This window comes from Lipotes vexillifer, unplaced genomic scaffold (genome assembly GCF_000442215.2).
Source record: "Lipotes vexillifer unplaced genomic scaffold, Lipotes_vexillifer_v1.1 scaffold1209, whole genome shotgun sequence".
Lineage (NCBI taxonomy): Eukaryota > Metazoa > Chordata > Mammalia > Artiodactyla > Lipotidae > Lipotes > Lipotes vexillifer.
This window is the reverse complement of record NW_006786251.1, coordinates 499,974-526,099: the sequence shown is the minus strand read 5'-3', so window position 1 is coordinate 526,099 and position 26,126 is coordinate 499,974. Positions and strand designations below refer to the sequence as shown.

Sequence of the window (26,126 nt, the reverse complement as noted above, 5' to 3'; positions counted from 1 at the left end):
GTGACGGGGGGGGGGGTGGGGGTGGGGGTGGGGAGGGTCAGGAAACACCTCTCTGAGGAGGTGACAGGAGAGGTGAGCTCAGAGGGAGGGAGGGAGCCAGGCAGGTAGTGGTTGACATGTATAAAGTCAGGAAGGGAGCAGGAGGCAGAGCAACGTGCACAGTATGATCCTTTTTAGAGGAAAAGTGTAATCTGTATGTTTGTATATATATATATTTTTAAATTTATTTATTTTATTTATTTTAGGCTGTGTTGCGTCTTCGTTGCTGCGCACGGGCTTTCTCTAGTTGCAGCGAGCAGGGGCTACTCTTCGTTGTGGTGTGTGGGCTTCTCATCCTTTTTAGAGGAAAAGTGTAATCTGTATGTTGGTACATATATATTTTTTAATTTATTTATTATTTATTTTAGGCTGTGTTGGGTCTTCGTTGCTGCGCACGGGCTTTCTCTAGTTGCGGCGAGCGGGGGCTACTCTTCGTTGTGGTGCGCGGGCTTCTCATTGTGGTGGCTTCTCGTTGTGGAGCACGGGCTCTGGGCACTCAGGCTTCAGTAGTTATGGCATGCGGGCTCAGTAGTTGTGGCACACAGGCTCTAGAGTGCAGGCTCAGTAGTTGCGGCACACGGGCTTAGCTGCTCCGCGGCATGTGGGATCTTCCAGGACCAGGGCTCGAACTCGTGTCCCCAGCATTGGCAGGTGGATTCTTAACCACTGCACCACCAGGGAAGTCCCTGTTTGTATGTTTTTATAAGAGAGATTTGCAGAGGAAACCTTCTAGGCTATTAACACTGGGAAATGGAGTTGGAGGTGAGAATAGGGTGGGAAATAAGATAGCATTACCTTTGGGTTTACATAGCTGGGGTGGTTTTAGTTGCTACAAAACAAAGGGGAGATTTCCACACTTCAAGGAGGGGTGTTGGTTTTACTTTTGTTGTTTGCTACTCACAGAAGCCTCTTTTCATTCCTCTGATACCTACAGCACACGCCTACCGTCCCTCCACTACGAACACATTTGCCGCCTCTGTTAGACACAGGGCTGAGATAGTGGCGTATTCCACACAGAAATGTGCAGAATGGTAAAATGGATGGTTAGGTAATTGGATCAGAGACATCTTCTCATTTTACACATTAACCACCACCAAATTAATTGTCAACTAGGAGAGAAATAGGGTTCACCCCAGATCAAAAATGGAACTGGAATCTTGGTCCTTTTTGTTTTCTAACCATCTCCTTCCCCTCTGCTCTGTCAAAACCTAAATACTGAGTCTCTAGTGAAGGAAGAGAAAACAAAGGTAAAGAATTAAAAAAAAAAAAAAAAAAGCTAGTATAGAAAAACAGGAAGAAATCAAAGTTTGCTCAGGAAAATATTCTGGGGAAGTTTTCACCTATTCAGCAATTGATTGATAGAGAATAAAAGTTTTCCATACAGAGCAGGTATATTTCCTTTCCCATGATTTGGCTTATCTTAAAAAGTCTGGGGCTTCCCTGGTGGCGCAGTAGTTGAGAATCTGCCTGCCAGTGCAGGGGACACGGGTTTGAGCCCTGGTCTGGGAAGATCCCGCATGCCGCGGAGCAACTAGGCCCGTGAGCCACAACTACTGAGCCTGCGCCTCTGGAGCCTGTGCTCCGCAACAAGAGAGGCCGCGACAGTGAGAGGCCCGCGCACCGCGATGAAGAGTGGCCCCCGCTCGCCACAACTAGAGAAAGCCCTCGCACAGAAATGAAGACCCAACACAGCCAAAAATAAATAAATAAATAAAATTTAAAATGTAGTGTCAAATCAGTTTAAAAAAAAAAGTCTGAATTTCCAGAGTTCATAACTCACGCTGCAACTGAAAAAGTTCTGATAATTTGTTTAAATTGCTGTGCAACTCATCACCATCAGCTAAGTAGATACTTTTTAAATTTCAGCTGCAAACCTGTGATTATGTTCTCCTTTAGAAAACACTTAGGATTCCACACAGTGCAAGCAGTTTACATGGACTCTGCCATGAAATTACACCCTTCAAACAAGACAGATTTCCTAACTCTGCATGTAACAAGCATGTATCCTGTGAGTATTAAGGTTACTCAAGATTATTCTGGACCTACCGGTACGAGTGAGGCATCTTTCGGAGGAATTGTGATAATGTGCACTTCTCAGCTGCTTGTGTGTGTGTTTGGGTGTGTGCTCATACATTTGTGAGGAGTTAAGGTAGAGACAGATGTATCACCCCTGGAAACTAATAGCAGTGGGAAGAACTACACTTGGCGTAGTAGAGGTCGCTTGGCCACACTTATGCCGTCTTACCTTGGATGAAGCACTAAGGCCACCCCAAATAGAAGGTGAGGGGGTACCCCTCAGATGCAGCAGATGAGTGGCAAGTGGAGAAGCTCAGATTTCTAAGTCCACACTGAATTTCTGATGTCTTTCAGGATTTGCCAGTGACTCAGGGACCCGCTGTGTTGTACGTGTTCTACTTTGAAGCTTTTAGCAATTCCTCTGTCACCATTAAAACTTGCATAATTATTGACCTTCAATGTGTATTTTAAGGGGCACTTTAAAGATAAGGCTTAACCTAATGGAATAACTAACGTGTGGATATTAGGCATTGGCGTCTCCATGCCCCATTTTTTAAGTAGAATCATACACCTTCTTGAATTACTCATATTCCCAGGCCTCTGCAAGATGAAATGGAGAAAAGATATCTTCCCTTAACCAGATTACATTCTGTATATATGTATACTTAAAATATTTTAAACTTTTTTCCTCTGAGAATAGAAGTTAATAGAAATGTAAAAATACTAATATTAAATATTGGTTTATAATCTTTTCAAGAGCTACAGTTGAAGGCTGGGCCGTTACACTCTAGGATATCTGCACAAATAAGAAAGTAAATGATGTGGATAAGTAGGTAAACGTGAGGAGGGAAGAGGAAGAGGTGAAACCAGTAAGTCACTACAGGATGCTTATGGCCTGGACGCCTACCGCAAGATTTTATTGGCTATCATAGGACAGAGGTTAGATAAATTATGATATATTCATACTGTGGTATACTGTGCTATATTGCTCTTTGTAAACTAAAAAGGTGTATCAAAAAAAAGTCAGGGGCTTCCCTGGTGGCGCAGTGGTTGCGAGTCCGCCTGCCGATGCAGGGGACACGGGTTCGTGCCCCGGTCCGGGAAGATCCCACATGCCGCGGAGCGGCTGCGCCCGTGAGCCATGGCCGCTGAGCCTGTGCGTCTGGAGCCTGTGCTCCGCAACGGGAGAGGCCACAAGAGGCCCACGCACAGCAAAAAAAAAAAAAAAAGTCAGATTTCCAGGCAAATAGGAATGAAGTTTGATCATGTAAAAATGAACAACGCCACTGTTCTGTCCAGGACTGAATTTAATTGGAGTTTAAAATGGTCTATTACTTAGACCAGAGAAGCAGGAAGATATTACCAAGAATCTTTGCTTTGTTCCCACCCTTTACATACAGAGATAAACTCAGCCAAGTAATGTGCACCACAAACATGGTGCCTGGATCATATTCCTACCCACAGAGAACCTAGCTCCCAGAGGAGTGTGCCCCAGACTGGCCAGATCAGAAGCAACACCGGTGCTACCTATTAAAAGCAGAGATTCCTAGGCTTCTCTCATGGACATTCTGAGTTGGTAGGCCAGGGGTGGAACCTGAAATTTCCATACTCAACTCGGGTGACTTTATGACTTGACACATTTGAGAAGCAAGGTCTTAGTAGTAGACTCTCGCCCTGTATCTGTCCTTAAAAACCCAGAACCCAAATTATTAAAAATATGACAACAGGATCCCATGAAAAACAACTCAAGGATGTTTCAATATGAGAAGAGGAGCTTATGGGGCAACAATAAATATCTACTAGTTTAAAATAGTTTTATTTTTAAAAGGATATACTAAACCACTCCATAGCTATAGAATTAAAGGAGGCAGGGGCATACAAAAATATTAAGAGCTTTTTACCTTTCAGGGTGATTCATAATACCTAGACTATGAAAGAACCCTGGATCCCTCTCTCTTTCTTTTTAATTTACTAGCAAAGTTTCCTCCCTCTCTCTCTCTCTCTCTCTCTCTCTCTCTCTCTCTCTCTCTCTCTCTCACACACACACACACACACACACACACACACACACACATCACAGGGAAAAGAGAGGTGAGTTCTGAAATAGGTTTGGCCAGGAAGAGGGTTAAAATTTACACTTACTGCATGTCTGCTTTGTGGCGGGTCAATTACTATTTTGCCCACATAGCATTTTGGTAAATTAAGTGTCTGAAATTCAGAGAGGTTAAGTGACTTACCCAAACTGACTTAGCTGGTCTGCTTTAGAGCTGAGATTAGAACCTAAGACCAGGTTGGGGGAACGGATGAAATCACACAGACATGGACTCCAGCCACCATTTAACACAGTGTCTTTGCAGACTAGCTGGCACGTGTGTAGTGGTTGATAAATGGACGAGTAATGGATAGATGTGCAAACACCCTGGTCCAAAAGGTGACATGACTTCTTATTGGCCCACTCCAGGAGCACAAAGCTCTCATGACAGTGGCACTTTCTGCTGCATAAGAAATGGAAGCTAATGTTCTCCAGCATTCTTGCCTCGCTGATGAATGATAAATTTCTTAAGTACCTTGTAACTCCTTTAGTTTATTTGTAAAAGTTGGGACAGCATTCTCTGTAACAGATTTTGCAACAGAGCAAGAAGGATCATAAAATGCTTTGCAAATATGAATGGGTGTGAAGGTCATAACACCATGAATCATAAATAACAGGATTGAAATCATGTTCCCACAAAATGAGTTTTTCTTAAAAGCATTCAAATGATCACACGGATTAGTTCTGCCTCACTCTTACATGCACTAAATGTCTTGATAACATGGTCCAATGGGGCCATGACTCTCTTTCCTGTATGGAATTTGTTTTCTGAAGGCTGTTTGTGATCTGGTCAGGTTTGAGTGTGAACAGTCTATAGAAGGAATACAACCTCGAGTTTTCACAAAGGATGATTTCTTTTTTTTTTTTTTTTTTTTTTGCGGTACGCAGGCCTCTCACTGTCGTGGTCCCTCCCGTTGCGGAGCACAGGCTCCGGACGCGCAGGCCCAGCGGCCATGGCTCACGGGCCCAGCCGCTCGGCGGCATGTGGGATCTTCCCGGACCGGGGCACGAACCCATATCCCCTGCATCGGCAGGCGGACTCTCAACCACTGCGCCACCAGGGAAGCCCAGGATGATTTCTTTATCTAGGGTTTCATTTCTGGTCATGTGAATGTTCTCTCAGCTTGCTCTTCTACGAATGGAGTATTTGATACTGAGCGGTGGGAAAAAATGGAAGTCTTAGAATGTCAGAATTCAAAACGGCATGCTAGCTAGTATGGGTCTGTGGAAAGTCTTTGTTGACAGGTACCTTCGGTTCAAATCCAGTTCTCAAACCGGTGAGCTTGGATCTTGGAGGAGCTCCTTAACGCTGAGCCCTACGTAACTTGTTTATAGGATCAGGATAAGAAAAGTTACCTCTGGGGTGGATATGACAAATAAATGATACAAAACCGCCAGCACAGATCTGTTGACATAATAATTTAGATTTCGTATTCTTTCCAAGGTCATACAACCTTGGAGATAGAGGAGAGCCATAGAGCCAGTCTGTGGCAGATCTAAGGTTGGATTTTTTTTTTTTTTTTTTTTAAATCACACTGTCTCTGTTTTGCATCTCTACAAGTATATAAATCGGAACTGCTATCATTTTAATTTCATTCGGTTTTTAAGGGAAAATATCACCAATCATAGAAAAATTAAGTAGCAGATAAATTGGGGGAAATGAAGGAAATAAAAGATAAATTTATAATATTTAACTCTGGCTGTAGAATATGTGGAACAATAGAACAGTTGTAATATATTCACTGAAATATTTTAGGAAATTACAGACATTCATTTCTTTGGAATTTAAGTTCAGCTCCATCTAAAATGCAACTTTTGGAACAAGCCCACCCTTGATGTTACAGGAAAAACCCCTCAAATGGTACACTTGACCCTTCTTCCTCAACATAAACACAGTAGGAAACTTTTCAGTTTTTTACTTTGAAATAATTAGATTCCTGGAAAGTTGCAAAGACCGTACAGAAAGGTCCCATCATTTTAGTAATTTAACTCATATTCTTATTGAATTCTGGCATCTGCTATATGTGTGTCTGGATCAGCATTATTTTACATCTTTACCCAAGGTAGGGACCTTCTTTGTTATTCAGATTTGCACAAATAATTGAGTGCTAATGATGCAGAATGTCTGGAAACAATGGTATACCTGTTTGTTTTTCCCTCCAGTTTGAGCAATCCGTATAATTGCTGACAATCATATATCTTAAAGTTATTTTTAGAAAACGAATTCCTAATCATTATGTGCCCTTCTCCTGCTTCCCAGACCTCCTCTCCCCATTTGTTTGTGGCATCTGTTCTTTTAGAAAGTTGCTTCCTGTCTTGGGTATGGGTCACTGAATTATTGAGGAAATGTATTGCCAAGAGTGGCAGCACATGCCTGGATACAACTCATTCATTTCTTCATTTATTCAACAAATTATGATGAAGTGACAACACTGCTAAGGGCTGTTATATTTATTGGGCATAACGACTGTCACCAGTCAGAGCCATTCCTTGCCCTCATGGACTTTACAGTCCACTAAGGAAGAGAGCAAAGTTCAAAATTGCTTGTTACAGAAGAAGACAGGCCAGGTGCGACAGAAGTATTTGCCAAGTGTATCTAACGTAGACTGGGGTTTAGGGAAGGATTCCTGGAAACAGAGAAATGAGAGAGGGTGTGTTTGGCCATGCTGGAATAATCATTCTAAGGTTTTCCTCCATGACTGCAGAAGCCTTGTATTCTTTGCATCTGCTTCTCTCTGTTATTTTCCAGAAAAATGTTCTTCCACATCTGCTTACTTTTCCACTTGTGCAAATGAAAAGGCTTTCAGGCAATTAGCCCCCTTACAAACTTTCTTCAACCCTTCGTTTAACCATCGGTACTATATCCAGACAAGAAACAATTTATATAATCCTATCTTCAAAATCAGGATCGTATATAATGTCTTAAAGCTAAACACCATCAATCCGTAACCCGGCATATGCAGCAAACACAGAAGTGCACTGAGCTCTAAGGGGCCTAGACCTGCCGTGTCTGGCACATCGGCCTCTATTCACATCGACACTAAAGGTGACGGAAGCTAACACCCGGTCTCTCAGACCCCTTCACTGTCCCTGGAGGGCACAGAGCGCCACTCTGTCTGACACATGGGACAGGGTGTCTCATGTCATTTTTTGACCCACTAATGTTTCATAAAGGCATGCAATTGCAAGAAGTACATTACACAGACATATATAAAACCTGGCATTATTAATGTTCATCTGCTTTGGTCGCATTTTCATTTCCTGACTAGTGGGCGTGAGGGAACTGTTCTGGTCCAGTTATGCACCTAGTGGGCATCGCTGAATCCTCTTAAAAGTAAGTTTTCTGGCAGTGGACTGAAAGCAGATTAGCACCTTGTTACGGTTTAATTAATAGTTTTGGGCTTTTTCGCTTTTTCTATTTTTTTCCTACACCCCAACCACAGTCCTGATTTGGTTAAGTTCAATTTTTCATTTTTCCTCCAGAATTTTTCAAAATTGTTAATCGATTTCCCCAACAGATGGTGCTGTGTACAACGTGAAACTACATATTTCACTTTTCAGGGCTCAACTACTTTTATAAGCAGTTCTTAAGATCTCTAAGGAGGAAGGATTCTTCTACTAGTAAATATCATCTTCTTTTCCATGATGGCTTATCATAGGATATTGAATATAGTTCCCTGTGCTATACAGTAGGACCTCATTGTTTATCTGTTCTATGTATAGTAGTTTGTATCTGCTAATCCCAAACTCCCAATCCAACCCTCCCCCGTCCCCGTTCCCCACCCCAGCCCGGCAGGCACAATTTTAAACATGTTGAATTGAACTTTGTGAGTTTAACTCAAGTAAGGTCTTAATTAAATTTGCATAGTGGATTCAGTTTGGTGCATTTTAAAGATGATGTTTGTGTGGGGAGCAGAATGAGTATTTTTTTTGTTTTGCGATATCTTTCTCTCCTGAGAAAACACGAACAAACAAGTGCTAGAACAAGATCTATGTCTGCTGCCAAAGAGAAAAGTTGCTCCTGCCACATGATACCTCAGTGGTAACAACAGGTTCTCCACACCCAGACCAACTGTCCTCTGTGTCATTCTAGCCTGCTATTTCAATAGAGCTGCTCTAACACACCTGCTTCATTAGCATGACCACTGATGCCTTTATCTCTGAGGTTGCTAGTGCCACAAATAACTCTTGATTCCACCTTATTCTGCAATGACAGTTTTTCCTGAATACACGCCATGTCCTTTGGAGTCACACAAGAACTAGGAGCGTACCTTGATTCATAATGGAAAATTTAAGTAGCAGCTGACATTCATGTCACCTTTTGTTCCACACAAAGCACTTTCATAGGCATCCTTCATTTGAGAAGATACAGAGGCAAGGGAGTATTGTAGAAAAACAACTAGATTTGGAGTCAGAAGTCTAGATTTTGGAAGTCTAGATCTGTCTACTTACTATTTTCTGACTGGGTGGTAGTCGTGGGGTAATCATCATCAACTGTGACCAGGGATTCCACTAGCCCTGGAGGTGTCCTCGTGGGATTTGGAAAAGCGTCCACGTGGAGTGGACACAGCCCTGTAGGCAACTAGAGAGTAGCTTTGAAAACATTAGATAAAGGTGCCCCTTTGTCCTGAAGGCTACAGTGTCAGAGCAGATGGCTTGGGAAGTGGAAGAGGCAAGATGTCTGCCCGCCTCGCTCTCCTGCACAGCTGTACATGGCGGCCGTGGCTATGGCTAACTTTGAGAGTGGTTCTCATGTGTCAGACATCATGCTGAGAAATTCACACATATTAGCTCATCTATTTCCCATTAGTTCTCTATGAGCTTAGAGAGATCAAGGGCTTTCTTGGAGTCGCACAGCTAGTAAGCCGTGGAGCCAGGATGGGAATTTCAGTCTGTGTGACATCCACAGGTCGTGATCCTCACGACCACACCACACCACACTGGGCAAACTATCCTCCTCCTTGGACTTGTCTTTCCCTGGAGTTACAATTTGTTTTTTGTTTGTCTGTTAGTTTTTGTTTTTTTGCGGTACACGGGCCTCTCACTGTTGTGGCCTCTCCCGTTGCGGAGTGCAGGCTCAGCGGCCATGGCTCACGAGCCCAGCCGCTCCGCGGCGTGTGGGATCTTCCCGGACCGGGGCACGAACCCGTGTCCCCTGCATCGGCCGGCGGACTCCCAAGCACTGTGCCACCGGGGAAGCCCTGGAGTTACAATTTGATTGTGCACGTGGAAAGGCTTTGCAAGTTTTAAAATACTATAGAACCATAATCTGATCTTTACAATTGTGTTGTTCAGTAAAAAAAAATCACTGATCAAAATACTGGCTAAGATGGTTTCTAAACACTTGGGTTTTAAGATTTTCAGAGAAGACGGTGCAATAGGACTAGTTATAAAAGTAGAATACAGATTAGTTATAAAGTAACACATAGAGTTCATTTATGGAAAAGAGGGTTAAAATGAGACATTTATAATAAGACAGGTATTACCAAGGGTCACTTGCCATAGATGACAGATAAGGCTTAATTGTTATGAACTGGGTAAACTGATAGGGTAAATAAAATAATAGTAGGATGATTTATTTCTCTTTTTCTCTAAGGAAGTCTTGAGTGATCTGGTCACTGGCTTATTTTATGTACTATTTTTATCTTGCTAATTAACAGCTATCCAGGGGCACAGAGTGGTGAGGGTAGAAATAACATGAAGCCTCCTAAACCATGCTTATGCTTCTCTCCCCACAAGAAGTTTGACTAGTTGGACCTTGAAGGAAAAAGAAGGGTTGGATTTTTAGAGACAGATTGATTTTTATTTTTGCCTGTCTGTTTTTAGAGGAGGGATGTTCCAATAAGAGCTAAGTTTCTCTGGGGACAGGACAAGAGTGGTGGTTCGTGGTGCCTGAGCTTGGCATGAAATCTGATTAATTGAGCTTCAGTTATAAAATGTGTGTCTTGGTTCCTTCATTATTATTGCTTTTATAGATTTAATATATGAAGAAAACCATGGTGCCTTGAAAATTTAGTCCTCAGTTTTGCTTTTGTGGCCTCCAGTGCTTGATTCTTTAAACTTGGAAGTATTTGCATTTCCTTTTAATTGTCTAAAATGGAACCAAACTTTATCTGGTCTTAAAAAATGTAGCAAAGAAACTCTATCCACTATGTCCAAGATAACATGTAGAATCCAGGATAGGGCTATATCATCATTTCTTTAAAACATCGGACAGATGCCCCTAGTGTGGCAGTGTTTGGGGCGTCATTTGTCTAAGCAAAGATAGGACTAACTTCCTATTTGAAAATTGGCTTATTAAAAACAAAATGAAAGAAAAAAAACCAAAAAAAAACCAAACAAAAACCCAAAATGAAGACATGTCAGTATGAAATCATGGAAATCCATTCCATAAATAAACCTTAAAATTAAAAAAAAAAAAATCTGCCTGTGCCTGATACTATAATCTGTGCTCCAAAATTAAGAACATATTATTAGAATCCAGTGTTTTTTGTCAGAACTGCAGTGTCTAAGGAGGTGGCCACTGGCCACAGGTGACTATTTGAAATTGATTATACAAAATTAAAAATTACCTTCCTCGCTTGCACTAGTCACATTTCAAGTGCTCAAGAGTCTCATGTGACTAGCGATGGCTGTTGGACCACACAGGTATGGAATATTTCCATCATCATAGAAAGTGCTATTGGACAACACTCTCTTAGAATATTCAGTATTCTTCCTAAAATACTGTTACTTTCTCAGAACTTTCCTCAAAGTAAACACTCCTCTTTAAGTTTTTCCCCCAGGAGATTAACATTAATGAAGTTTGGGGGAGAAGAAACAGACTAACATGAGCTTTCTTCCAGAGAGCTATATATTATTTTTTTAATTTGAATTTTATTTTATTCATTTATTTGTATACAGCAGGTTCTTATTAGTTATCTATTTTGTACATATTAGTGTATATATGTCAATCCCAATCTCCCAGTTCATCCCCCCACCGCCCTCCCCAGAGCTATATATTATCATGAGGTTCCTCCTTCTGCCTACTCTCCAGGATCGGGTGAGTGTCTGAATCAGCACTGTGCCCGATACCGGTGACTCAAAAGCGATTAAGACACGTACTCTGCCCTCAGCTACTTACAATGTCAAGGTAGCTATTGGTTAAAAAAAAAAAAAAAAAAAGAAATCCTTGTGGAGAGGATGCTGCATTAAAAAACTAGTAATCTACAATAGTATTTAAGAAATACTGGATACATGAAAATATCTTTATACCTTATTTTCCTTAAAACAGGGGAAAAAAAACCTATCCTCTGGAAAACCCATTTATCTTATTCTATTTCTTATTCTCAATCATCCATATTCTTTTACTCTTTTCAAAATGCGAATTCAGTTCTTTCCCTTAGGATTTATTCATTTTAAAACTTTGGGTTATGTTTTCTTATAAATTTCCTTATCAAAAAAGCTATATTTCATGCTTTATAATAAATTAAGGTAATAACAATTAGAAATCTAAATTGCCAATGAAAGCTCCCATCCATCAGAAATTATCTGAAGTTGTGAAAGGTACAGGATATACATGTCAGTATTATGTATAAACATTTAATGTATACTCATTCCATGTATAACATGTAAAATGACTCTTCTGGATCTTGAAATCTTGAGGTGTGTAGGCATTTGCTTTATTTTCTTCTCCACGGGACACATATTTCTAAAGTAAGTGGGAGAGTTAAAAGTTTTTGAGAACAGGCAGAACTAGATTTCAGCCCCTGTGCTGCTACTGAGTTGGGGGTATAACCTTTTGACTTGTTTGATCTTCAGTTCCCCCATCTATAAAGTGGGATTAAAACTGCCTACTCTGCAGTACTATTCTTTCATTTAAAATTTTCATATATAGAGGCATTTATCAGTGCCTCATGAATGCTAGACTCTCAGCAATGATTAGGTTCCCCGTACCCTGCTGTAAAGACATCTTTAAATTCTTGGGTGGCTGTGATTCGCTGTGTCGTATACAATACCTTTGGCATGACAATTTTTTCTATGGAATGAATATAATAGTGGATATTTATCAAGGGCTTCGTCTGTAACAAGGGCTGTATCTGAAAAGCGCTTCACATAATGACTTTATTTCTTCTCAGCAGCAACCCTATGAAGTGAGGAAGGTAATCTCCATTTTATAGAAGTAACAGAGGCTCACGGGGATCCAAGAGCTTGTCCGAGGTCGTCCCTCAAACACCCTCAAGTCTGTCTAGCTCCTTTGTCCACACTTCACAACCAGTAGAGACTACGCTAGATGCATTCCAAAAGCTAGTGAACTAAATGCTAAGAGAGTGAATGTTATGGTATGTGAATAATTTCTCCAGTAAAGCTGTTATATAAAACAGTTGCTGGGGGCTTCCCTGGTGGCGCAGTGGTTGACAGTCTGCCTGCCAATGCAGGGGACACGGGTTCGAGCCCTGGTCTGGGAAGATCCCACGTGCCGTGGAGCAACTGGGCCCGTGAGCCACAATTACTGAGCCCGCGCGTCTGGAGCCTATGCTCCGCAACAAGAGAGGCCGCGATAGTGAGAGGCCCGCGCGCCGCGATGAAGAGCGGCCCCCGCTCGCCACAGCTAGAGAAAGCCCTCGCGCCGAGACGAAGACCCAAGACAGCCATAAATAAATAAATAAATAAATAAAATTAAAACAAAAACAAAAACAAAAAACAGTTGCTGGATTTGTAGTGATTAGCAAGTCAGTATAAAGATTAGCTTTATTTTATGATGAGCTTGCTCTCTCTCTCTCTCTTTTTTTTTTTTTTTTTTTTTTTACATTTTTAAAGGAAAACGCTGCACCAAGTACCCACTCTCAAAACAAGTCTATTCCCAATATCTACCAAGAAAAACTGCTATGATGCTAAGGGTCAGAGAGCCTGAAGAAGATGCGTATGAGAAAGTGACATGCTCGCTGTAGGCCAGTCTTACCAGGTCAAAGAATAAGACACTGGAAGCACCACAGACTCCCCAATCATTAGCCTGAAACCTATTTTTTAAAAAAGCTGATTAGAACCCAGGAGAAATTAAAAATCTATAAGAATACTGAAATAATCTGGGAGAAGACTGAGATAAAAGAAGGGGTACGAAAATAATGATTCCAAAAATAAGAAGTGAACATATTTTCTTAAAAATGCTCCGCATGCTTTGCATGCCTTGCATTATTATTTCACTCCCTCCTTACACATTTCTGACTTAGAAAACTTTCTTAAGCTTTGGAAAGATTGATACAGTTGATTTAAGACAGAGAATTATCAGAAGATTTATACATTAACATGGGGGGGCGGGGTTTGTTAGATTAAATGGAACTTCATGCCTTAGACGCAGAAAACAATAAATGCTGAGGAACCCGATTCCCAGTTTAAAATACAAACGTGTGAAATTCAAGTACTGTTTCCTTTAGTCTAGCCATTCCTTCGATTTCTTCCTGCAGACATTCATAGAAACAGGGAGTCATTGTAATTACCTTCATCCATGCCATTAAGTAATTCGGTTAAATCTTCATTTTTACTGTCAAATTGATGCTCCTTCCACGTTTCACCATTTTCACTTCGAAGAACAATGAGTTCTCTCTCTTTTCCTCTCATAGACCCAAAGTGAGGGATTTCCACTATGACAGGGCTGGAAAAAAAAAGCCACATTATTTTGGGATCAAAGGAAATAGGTTTATAGTTTCATACTTTTAAAAGTGTTTCACTGACAGTATTCATTTGAAAATCAGAGGTGCCACTAAGGTTGGGAATGATTTCAAAGCTGCAGAATCATTTGCTAATTGAATAATGTATTAGAAACCTGAAAACATGCCATCATTCATTCATTCACAAACAATTCTTGGGGGCCTATCATATGTTAGGCATTTGAGTTAATAGGGGGAAAATATTCAGCACACATGAGTAATCGAGGAATTGAAAGTTATTAAAATAGACCATAAGAAAGAAAGTTGGTCCATTTTTTAAAACACAATAGTATATTGTATTATACAAAATGCTCATGATTTAAAAGGACACAGTCGTTTCTTTAAAAAAGAAGTTCTGTAAATTGCCTATTTTGAAAGATCACTGATTTTTTTCCCTTAGCAAGAAAACAATCAATATAACAATCCACTCCTTCCAACGGTCAGTTTTTATAACGTTCATGGCCTGTAGAGTCAAGACGGTTACTTTGATTTTTACGTTGTGAAATGGGCAGCGTAATTTCCTAGCTCTCGTAGGACTGCATAGGAATTAAACTTTCTGGAACAGCATTATTGGTTTGAAATTGTCATATAATGATCTATTAATTTTTGACAGTGTCCTTTTGCAAAAGAAGGCAAAAAAATGGCTGCAAATTGAAGATAGCCAATCAAGCACAGGAATAATTTTGTTAAATTTTGAAGTAGGATAAATGCTAAAAAAGATGAATGGAAGTAAGCAGACCACAATCACACACAGTTTATGTAGTTGGATTGTGCAGCTTTATTTTATGACATTTAAGTAGACAGTATCATTATTCTCCTACAGAGGTTGTATATAACCTCACCTCTTAGCCTGTGTGTTTATGTACATGTGGTAACAGAAGATACAGGCTTAAATAGGTAATAGCGTAAAAAAGGATAGTAGTTGTAATGGCCAAATGACATAAATAAAAACATATTAATATTTGATTTATTACAAAAGCATTCACTTAAAATGGGATGATAAATAGGAAAATTTTACTTTGGGCAAAATAATTATAATTAATTCAAATTAAGGGTTTGAAAATTTTTTTATAACCCGTTTATTTTTCAGTGGGTAAAAACACAATCAGCTATTCCTAATAGTAATTTCAAGAGTTATTAAGACGTTTCCCTTAGATTTTAACCACACCTGGTGATTAGACATTAAATTTTTCTTTTTTTGAAAACTAGATACAATCTTTGCAGGTTAATGCATCAGATACTGTCACTCTAAATATTTCAGGAATGTGGCTTTGTGTATGACATTCAACAATATTGGAGAGGAGAAATGAACAAGGGTCTGGGACCAAGGTGAAAGCCAAGCACAACTTTTCATAACAGGTTTCTTCATGCAGACTGCCAATGCAAACACACCAATCAGACAGATAAGCAGACAGACAAATACCAACACATTTCAGCTTAAACAGAACAAAACAAAACAATTTAATAACTTTACTAGAATATGCTGCCTGCTGCCTATTTGATTTTCTTTAAATATCTTGTATTCCCAACATTTTTTCAAAATCAGTTTACTTATTGATGACTTGTCCTTCTCACAGCCCATAAGTACTTTTTAAAAAAATGCAACTCCACACACATACATATATATATATATATACAGGTATATATATATATATATATATATATATATATATATATATATATATATACACACATACACACACACACACATATATATCATTTACAGCAAATGTTGATTCAAAGCCTGCAAATATCTTCTTTTACACTGGGTTAAAATTAGACTATCAGTCTGTCTTAAAAACTATCATCATCAGTTGAAACATTTCAAATTAAAGAAAGGTTTACAGAAGCACAAGGTTATGAAAGCAGAATGCTTGCAGTGAATTCCACATGCTTGAAAAGCACAAGAGAGGTAGCGGTGCTGCATTAAGTCAAGCCACTATGATTTTTTTTCTTCTTTCAGTGACACACATCAACTGAAAGCATTAAAAACCAAAAATAAAATTAAGACAAGAATAAGACCATGGGTGTGACAGAAAAAAATTGAAAATGGAAAAAGAATTGTAGACATTCTGTATCTTGTCTATAAAGATCCTACCCAATAAATTTTGTTCCTTGAGGCCCAAGCTGCAGGATTCGGCTAACCAAGCTCTCACCCTCATTTACAGGGGGAGGATTGGTAGGAAGATGCAGTTTACTGAATAACATCCATGCAGCAGGAAGAGAAACAAGAAGGGGAAACTGTGAACAAACTGTCCGTCACGACAGAGCCTGCCTGGTTTGCACCCAAGTGCCACCTCAGAAAATAAATTCATGTTTTCCTTTTGTAAAATACAATATCACAATGGATTGTTCCCCCAAAAATTATCATTAAAAAGACATGTACCCAAAATAGCCATTTATTCAACGTGGGATATATAAGAGTGGTGCCTTGACTTCCACGGGGGCCGCTGGGGTTCCGTGCACTCACTGAGCAGAGAACATGCTTCTCGGTTAGTAAAACCTTTGGCCAGCAAACTGAGTTAAGGAAGTACCAGCCTACCAGCTTTTCAGAGAATTACACAGCTTTGTGACCTCTGAAACTACGTGAATGACAAATGACTTACCCTAAAAATTGTGCCCCTGCAGGACCCATTTCTACCAGCCTACTGGCTAATCCCTCTCCTTCCACCATGGGGGGTGGGTTGGCCAGTTTATGTCTCTTTACCAAACGGCAGGTGATACGGGTGGGGGCAGTGCACTTGCGAGGAGGAATGATGATTCTCATCCCGTGGTGCCGGCTTCCCCTCATGGAGCCGCCTCTTGCATCCACCATAAAGCTAACCAGAAACCTGCAGGGGGGAAGATCAGAGGCCAAATCAAGGAGAGACAGAAGCCGTTTTCACAGCAAGTTTGGAAACTGAATGTTAAAGTGACAGACAAGGTAGCTATAATTCCCTCTCTTTAAGAATACATTGGAAGCAAATACAGTGGAGTCACATCAAACATGCATTTGACTTGTGAACTGAGCAAAAAGTAAAACACGACACTTTATTTTTTGGTAGTGCGTGGCCTCCGAACAGAAGCCAACCACTCTGTCAGATGCTCAAACTGAAGGAAGAGTGACTGTTTCAAAGTTGGGATAAAAACTGGCTATTAAGCGACTGTCTTGCATTTAAAAACAAACCCACTGTATGTGGTCCCTGTGGGTCGTTTAAGTTTACATTCAAGGGTCATTTTAACTATCAATGGTTTTAGCCATGTGCTGACTATGGAATGTCTCCCCCTCAGCAAGTAAGATGAAACTCCACAGTATGTCTTAAACATGTACAACTCATAAAATGAATGTATCTTTAATCATACCAACACTCTAATTTTTACTATTTTCACAAAGCAGAAAATAAGAATAAAAGCAGAAGGTGACTAAAGTTTTACTAAGGCAATTTTGATGGAAAGGGGTTTAATCTCTTCAATATCAATTTGGCTTAAAAACTGTTTAAAATAACCTACATTTGAGTATCTGTATAGCAATACAAAAACGATTGAACAGACTTTTTAGAAAATATCTCTAAGTTATATAATTCTGTCACTGGCTGTTATATTAAAGCTAGGGAGGAAAAATTATTTGTCTGCATGTAGCTATGAAGATGTAAAAATTAACTGTGTCATATTTGGGTAATAACTTTTAAAAAATTTTATTGAAGTCTAGTTGATTTTCCAATGTTGTGTCAATTTCTGCTGTACAGCAAAGTGATTCAGTTATACATATATATATTCTTTTTCATATTCTTTTCCATTATGGTTTATTACAGGATATTAAATATAGTTCCCTGTGTTATACAGTAGGTAGGACCTTGTTGTTCATCCATCCCATGTATAACAGTTTGCATCTGCTAACCCCAAACTTATTTGGGTAATATCTTGATTCCTATCATGTGTTCGTGAAAAAAAGACCTCCGTGACTCCCCCCACCACTGTCACCGGGTTGTAAAGCACTCTGATGAATGTAAACCAATGAGCCCAACATACGGAAGAGGTGCAAGTCAGAGACTGGGGAACAGAAACACGTATTTTTGCATTCTAATTTTCACATGTGAAAATACGCTTATTAGTGGAAGAACACCAAATGTTGATATTTAGAAAATTGTCTGAATACCTACAGTATTTGGGCGGCGGGCGGAAGGGGGGATAATCCCATCCATCAAAATCCTCTACTATTTACTCTTCTAAAAAACAGTTCTAACATCCTACAAATAGATTTCAGACCTTGCCTGGCGGTCCTAGCTGGAGACCCTTTCCTAAAGAGTGATGCCTCTTGACCTCGGAAGAGTAACCTCTTCAACAAAGCAAATGGACCCACCATCCCCATGGAGAGAATCAAGAGCATAGGGATCACTTTTCAGCCTATCAGATTTTCAGAACCAACTCTGGTCGTCAGTGAGGTGGAATCAACTTCACACCCTTTTGCTCATTTTGGATTTAGCTGTTTTCCTCTGGATTAATTAATGGTTTCATATGTTTTTGATATCATTATACATACTTTGAGAGACCAGAACCACTAGGATATTCAAAGTATGAGGGCAAGAGACTGAACCTCTCAAAAACAAAACAAAACAAAACAAAAATCACTCCTCCTTAGTCAAAGACAAAGATACTTGTTCACTTGTACAAGTGTCCAGATGAATTGTCTCCAGTGTTGAATGATAAAAGGGTCACTTGAAACTGCTCTGGGGAGCCTATACTTTTTTAGACATATACATACTTAACAACTACTTTTATTCAGTAATAAAGACAATGTGGCATATTATAAGGAAGCCCAACACAAAAATCTCATCTTTCCCAGCTTCCAGTAGTTAAAAATCAACTCGTGCTTGGGACTAAGAGTAACAGAATGAATTACAAATGATTCAAGATAAACTCTGGATTTGAAAATGCAGTTGTATTAGTATGGATACAGATAAACACTGGAGTGTTTACACTGAGAGGGCTGTGTTTGCCCTGGCAACAAACAGCTGAGTCTCACTAATACAGATAATAATTCAGATCAGGTTTTGTCTTGTTCACTGCTTAACCTACAGAGCTGAGCACAGTTCCCATACATAATAAGCACACAGTAAATGTTTACTGAATAAACCAATGAACAAAACCATTTTGTTAAGTGTGCTCAGAAACTGCCTAGGTCAGACTTGGTTACTAACACTGAAAAAAGATATGGAAAAAAAAAATATACAAATATAAATATTTTATATATATCAAGTATATGTATATAAAGTGAAGGTAGTGTAAGGAGGTTACCAGCGTCAATATAAAAATACCCCAGCTACAAAGAATATCAGAACCAAGTGGAAAAACCATGGCTTAGAAGATTTTAATAAAATTGGAAGAATCTCTTTGTGTTCTGTGTAGCAACCAGTGCATAGTTGGTGCTCATTACTGATTATTTATTGTTCTATGGTTTTCAGTTTTATAGAGCCAAAAGACTGAGGAAAGATGGGAGTAGATGTTTAAGCCCGATATTGAGTCCCGTTATTCAATAGCATTATGAAATATAGTGATTTGTGTTCTAAACTCATCCCTTACATATTGTATGCAAAATAAGATGTCATGCAATATAATTTATAGAAACAAATGAAAAGGTGATATTTAATCATATTCATTGCATCTTATTAACATTTAAACTGAAGCAGGAATTCTACAAATGATCCTAAAACTAACACATGAATGAATGTTTCTAGCTTTAGGAACAGCAGGATGACAAATGCTGATACACTACAGACATTGACACAATCTAACTGTGGGAAAAATTCACATAAATTAAAAATACAAAAAGGGATGGTTCACATAAAAGACACAGTTATCACCTTGAGTCATACTGAGGAAGTGGAGAAGAATAGCTGCAAAATAATTTAGAAGCAAATGGGAAAAATTAATGTAAGATAATTAGAAGCAAGCAACAGAGAATGCCAATGATAAGCAAAGCAAAAATGAAAACCATCAGAAAATGAAACCAAGGCATTTGGCATTTGTGGGACAACTTGGAAAAAGATTTGCCTTAAATGGCTATATATAAGCTACACCATAGACCTGGCATTAGTGAAATATTTCCAAGTGTATACCAAGTGTCTATTTTCCTTTTCAAATAAGCCCAATTAGCTGCCATTACTTTTCCTTTCCTGCAAAAGTCTACTGTCTTCAGTGAATTCAAGGGGAAGGAGAGATTAGTTGCATATTCACATACTACACTGCCTCCAGTGCAGGGGAAAGCTCGTTTCTGATTTTCTTATCCTGTGATCCCTCAACTTCTCAATTTACTAAATTAAACCCTAGTGCTCTTCTTTCCTATGTAGAATACAAAGTGCTGGTTCTAGATTTTTGTCCCATGGTGGCAATTCACCAAGTTTGGTTCAAAAAACTCTTCAGTAATGTTTGCCCACTTAATGAATGTATTCTGGGTGTTCTGTGTTTTCCTTCTCAACTTTCTTTTTTTTTTTTTTTTTTGGTGTGTTTTTTGCTTTTGCAGTTTTAGACCCAAATACATCTACTATGAATCGTGTAACTATTTTAAGCAGTTTAAAATGTAATATTACTGTAATTAAAGCTTTTTCTAACTGAATTAAAGAAATGCAACATTACTGATTCAAAGACCACCATGTAGTTTACAGTTTATAAAGCACTTTCATGTGAATTATTTCCATTTAAATGACATTGCAGTGACTTGTTTCTCACAATTGTGGTGTTACAAGCCACAATTGTGCAAGAATACTTTAAATAACCTGCAGCATTGCTCGGAATCTAGGACTTTTCCTCTGTAAAATGGGGATAATGAGTAAAGCCTATCTCAGTGTCATTTTAAGGTTCAAATAAATATTAAATAAGATAATACATGTAAAAGATTTAGCACAATGCCAGATACATGAAAAGCACCAGGTAGGTTAGCCATTACAATTTATTGTAATTAAAAGCAGCAAAAAATACTTCATAAAATATATAAGGCACTTCACAAATGTTAATTATTGTTAAATTATTTAATTCAGAATTAAATAAATTGAATCTGCACTTGTCCTGGATCACAACTAATTTACGGCCTAAATGTCAATTTCAGAGGTGAAAATACTTTGAAATTTTCATCATCTTAATGAATTATTTCGATTCCATTTGTATGCGAATCAATTATCCCAAGTTTAATTACCTATAATAGGCTAAGAATCCAATATCTAAAAATACAATAATTATCAATTCAGCAATTGAAGCAGGTCACCTTTTAGCTGCCTGCCTCAAATTTTGCTGACTAACAGGGCAGCAACAAGGAGCCTGTTTGATGTGGTTTTTACTACAGCACTTCCAAGGTACACACATTGGTACATTCACTTTTTCTTTTCTCTTAAGAATTCATTTATTTTAAAAAAATTTTTAATTTAATACAACTTCATTATAATTTTATTTCAGGAAAATCAGATACTCAGAAAAAAACTTCATTTGAATAAAGTAAAATTAAGAGAAATGACTATATTAAAATTTTTTTTATTGAGAAGGAAAATTAGAGACCTAAAAGTAGTGCCAGAATAGTCAGGAAATTGTTATGCACCTTATTAATTTCCTTTCTAACATGGCGCTTTTACCAATAAAAATAGAAATGCAGATTTGTTTAGAAAAAATATTTACTAATGACTTACAAATATATGCCACATACACTCACTAATGAAGTCCTTTAGAAGATCAGTATCTCATACATGTGAAGCTTGTCAATATGAATTTATAACTGCAAATAGTAAGTGCAATGTTAATTTAATAGGAAAAGTGACTTTTTGGTTACTTACCCAGAATGAACAGGACTTGAGACAAGATTGACATTGTCCAAGGTGTCTGCAGCCCAGCTGTAATGTCTAAGAGAATCTGAATCAAATTCTCTTGTGAATGTTAGATGCTGAAAAATAAAACGATATATTGTGTCAACAACCCATACAAGACAGTGGTTTCTCTGTGCGTACAAAATACACCTGTATGTCTCCATAGTCCAGATAGTCTAACGTTCAAAATAAGCATATATATATATATATATATATATATATATATATATATATATATATTTTTTTTTTTTTTTTTTTTTTTTTTTTTTTTTTTTTTTTTTTTACAGTTGCCCCTTAGTATCCTCGGGTGATCAGTTTTCCAGGACACCCCCCGCCCACCCATCCCCGTGGATACCACAATCCGGAGATGCTCAAGTACCTCATATAAAATAACTAGTGTCATTGGCCCTCTGCATCCATGGGCCTGACTGTACATTCCTCCACAGGTCTACATTGAAGTTTCAAGAATTAGAAATATAGTTCATTGATCCGCTGTATTATCTCAGTCTTTTAAGAAACCATCTTGAGTAACTGGCATGGCACAAGGAATAGCACAGAAGTAATGCTAACCATGATTTTAAGTACTTCAACAATCTCTAAATTAATCTGACAATTGTAAATTTCTTTTTCGAATCTCAAAATAAAAATTAAAAAATTCAATCTTGATGACTTCTGTTTCCAAGTGGGGTAGAGAAGCCAGCAGCAGCCTAGTGCTGTGCTAAGCACAACAGATAAGTGTGGAAATCATCTCTACTGGGCAGCAGAGAACAATTGAGGTGCAAAACTGAGGAGCTATATTTGGAGAGGTGGTTACCTGGAAGAGTTGAGATTTTTGTTGCCATTTTTAACTTGGGGGCATTTGTCAATTACAAGTGCAGACAGAATTTGGGCTTTGTGCCTACAGGGGCTACCTGCTGGGGAACAGAAAAATCAAAGGAGTTTTGGTGGAGATTTGGGTGGCCTCAGGCATGCTACAGATTTCCTTTCAGAACATTTGCTAAATTCTGGGGCTGGGGCTTCCCTGGTGGCCCAGTGGTTAAGAATCTGCCTGTCAGTGCAGGGGACATGGGTTCAAGCCCTGGTCTGGGAAGATCCCACGTGCCACAGAGCAACTAAGCCCGCGAGCCACAACTACTGAGCCCGCGAGCCACAACTACTGAAGCCCGCGCACCTAGAGCCCACGCTCCAGAACAAGAGAAGCCACTGCAATGAGAAGCCCACGCACCGAAACGAAGAATAGCCCCCGCTCGCTGTAACTAGAGAAAACCTGAGTGCAGCAACAAAGACCCAACACAGCCCAAAATTAAAATAAATAAATAAATAAAATTAAATTAAAAATAAATAAATAAACTCTGGAGCTGTGCAGAACAGGAAGCTAAAAAACTCACCAGAAAATCTCTGAAAGGCATAACAGAGCTTTTGGGCAGTTTCATGAGAAAAAGATTTAGAGTGTGAGACTTGGAAGGGGAGGGGACCCAAAGATCATACCAGAGTTTCAAATAAGGACCCTGAAGGGCCAGGGACGGACCAGAGGTAGCCTGAGATTTACCAGGGCTGCGAACCAGCCTCATTTCAGCAGAATCTTGATTGGATGAGAAGAATTAGCCACCACTCTTTGCCTAGCAGAGGGATGGTGAATCCCCTTTGAAGGAAAATTATCATCACTGGGTGTGTCGTGTCTACAAACTTGTTTTTATACATCATGTCCAGCATGCAATGAAAAACTGCCAAGCATGGCCAGAGCACACGAACAAAAACAAAAACAAAACAAACCCAGATGCTATAAACAGACTCCCAAGTCATCCTACATTTTGAAGGAAGTTAATAAGAACTTTGATTATAGTTATCATAATAACTATGATTCGGATGTTTAAGAAAATAGGAAAAAAGATAGAGAAAAGAAATGAAAAGGTGGATGATTCAACAGAGGGCTGGAATATACGTACGAAAATCAAATGGGCCTTTGTTCAGTTCTAAGTATAATGTCAGTTCTTAAACACAATAGGAAACAGGGTTAATATATGGGAAGTGTTAATGGAAAAATATAAAAAATGAAGGGTAGATTTAAAAAAAAATTTATTTTATACTGGACTACAGTTGATTAACAATGTTGTGTTAGTTTCAGGTGTACGGCAAAGTGATTCAATTATACATATACATGTAACCATTCTTTTTCAAATTCTTTTCCCATTTAGGTTGCTACAGAATACTGAGCAGAGTTCCCCACGCTATACAGTAGGTTCTTGCTGGTTATCCATTTTAAATATAGTGGTGTGTATATGTCAAGGGTAGATTACTTTAAAGAATGGAAAATACAGAAAATAGTATGAGACGCAGAACACGGTGAAAGGTTTTAACGTGTGTGTAATTGGACTCTCGGAATTAGAAGAGGAGAATAAGGTAGGGGCTATGTTTGAAGAGAGAATGGCCAAGAATGTTCCAAATCTGATGACAGATATTGGCTCACACACCAAAAACGAAATCAATCTCAATTTTCGTCCTTCTAAAGATCTGCTTTCTACTGAAACCCCAGTAAAAGGACAGTCAAGAATTCACACTCACACACACACACACACACACACACACACACACACACACACACAGAGGCGAAGAGAATAAGAGAAGACATCAGCAGAAAAACAAGGATTGGTTGAAAGTCTCTCTAAAAAGTGATCCGATCTCCATAATCCCCTCACTGATTTATCAAACTGCCAAATAACTCACCCCCCATCAACCTTGGCAGAAATCTAGAGGCATAGAAACCAGAGGCAGAAGATTAGAAGGTCAGAGGTGCCATAATGAAAATGGAGATTAATTGAAAGTTTATGTAATGAATGTTCAGACCCAGCCTTCTACCTTTACTGGTCTCCCAGACAGACAGTTAGGGACAGAGCCTTGAAGGCAGAAAATGGGGAGTCTTCTCTGGGATTTTCCGGTGAAATGTCCCAGACTTATTACTTTAGTGGAAATCACAGATGCTAAGCCCTCAACCATGAAGAGAGCATCCCCTAAGCTTAGTACTCAGTCATCAAAAGGTACCCCGAGCAGCTGTCTCTGGAGAGAAGGTGGGGGGCTGAAGGTGTACATGGGGATTCTTTTTTTAATCCTATTGAGTATGTCTTGTAAAAGAACATGACTTTTTTTTTGTTTTTTTCCCAAATGGGGAAGGACCTTTATTTGAACGGTTAATTCTCACGTGTTGCAACAGCCAAAGATCACCCAGCAAATAATATTCTTTGCCCAGAGTGTTGCAGACAGGGGAAATCTTCATGTGCCTCTTTCCTTTTAAACAGCAGATCCGATGGCCAGGCCAAGATATTTGGAAGCAAATTGTGAGCCCGTGTGCCAGCTGGGGGCCTGCTGAGACAAAGGGAAGATGCTCGCTGGCCAGGAGACCCTTAATCCAGTCGGAGCGACTTTAACACATTCATTTCCACGCTGCTTGGACCTCTCCTTGAAGATGCTACTCCAAAAAGATCTTTCCTGCTTGCTATCAGCTTAGTCACAGTTTTAGATTGAGCTATAGCTCATAGGTTGTATAACTCTGGGCCAGCTGAGGGGAAAATCTCCACAGGGTTCCGTCTAAGGTATAAATAAATAGGTGATGACTTTTTAAGAAAACTTAAATTTTAAAAATTACTGTGAATTACAAAGATTAAAAAAATAGCCCTGGGCTTCCCTGGTGGCGCAGCGGTTGAGAGTCCGCCTGCCGATGCAGGGGACACCGGTTCGTGCCCCGGTCCGGGAAGATCCCACATGCCGCGGGGCGGCTGGGCCAGTGAGCCATGGCCGCTGAGCCTGCGCGTCCGGAGCCTGTGCTCCGCAACGGGAGAGGCCACAACAGTGAGAGGCCCGCGTACCGCAAAAAAAAAAAAAGCCCTGAAATCAAATGAAACAAAAATTTGCAGAGCGCTTATGTGTAAGTCACTGTCCTGCCTAGATCCTAGGAAAATGCAAAAATGAATGAGGAGCAGCCGTCTGTGCATTTGGTGAGAGAGGACACATCTGGTGGATGAGTATGCGATCAATGGTGTCAACAAGAGTTTACAGAACTAGGGTCCTAACCTCCAAAGATGAATACGTCACTTCAGAAAGTTCCCAAATTCTTTATGGGTTAACCAAAGATTAGGTGTTGGTTTCTGGCCTCATTCATTTACCAACTTTACTGACTTTTTTTTTTTTTTTTTTTTGCGGTACGCGGGCCTCTCACTGCTGTGGCCCCTCCCGTTGCGGAGCAGAGGCTCCGGACGCGCAGGCTCAGCGGCCATGGCTCACGGGCCCAGCCGCTCAGCGGCATGTGGGATCCTCCTGGACCGGGACACGACCCCGTGTCCCCTGCCTCGGCAGGCGGACTCTCAACCACTGTGCCACCAGGGAGGCCCCCAATTTTACTGACTTTTAAAGACCCCAACCAACCCACCTTCAGAGTGGGGCAAAATATTTAATATAAAGTAGGTGGTGCTGCTT

At 39.6% G+C, this 26,126-nt stretch overlaps 1 protein-coding gene across 2 annotated transcripts in view; it reads right to left on the bottom strand.

The window, feature by feature from the left end:
- Positions 1-26,126, bottom strand: part of ANK3 (ankyrin 3) — a 322,709-nt gene that overhangs the window by 46,603 nt on the left and 249,980 nt on the right. For both annotated transcript variants that reach the window (XM_007458433.1, XM_007458434.1), the window contains 3 exons: positions 21,630-21,736; positions 16,440-16,664; positions 13,624-13,778 (listed from right to left, as the gene is read on the bottom strand). In XM_007458433.1, coding sequence (XP_007458495.1) covers positions 13,624-13,778; positions 16,440-16,664; positions 21,630-21,736 — 487 coding nt within the window. The remainder of the gene's footprint in view (positions 1-13,623; positions 13,779-16,439; positions 16,665-21,629; positions 21,737-26,126) is intronic.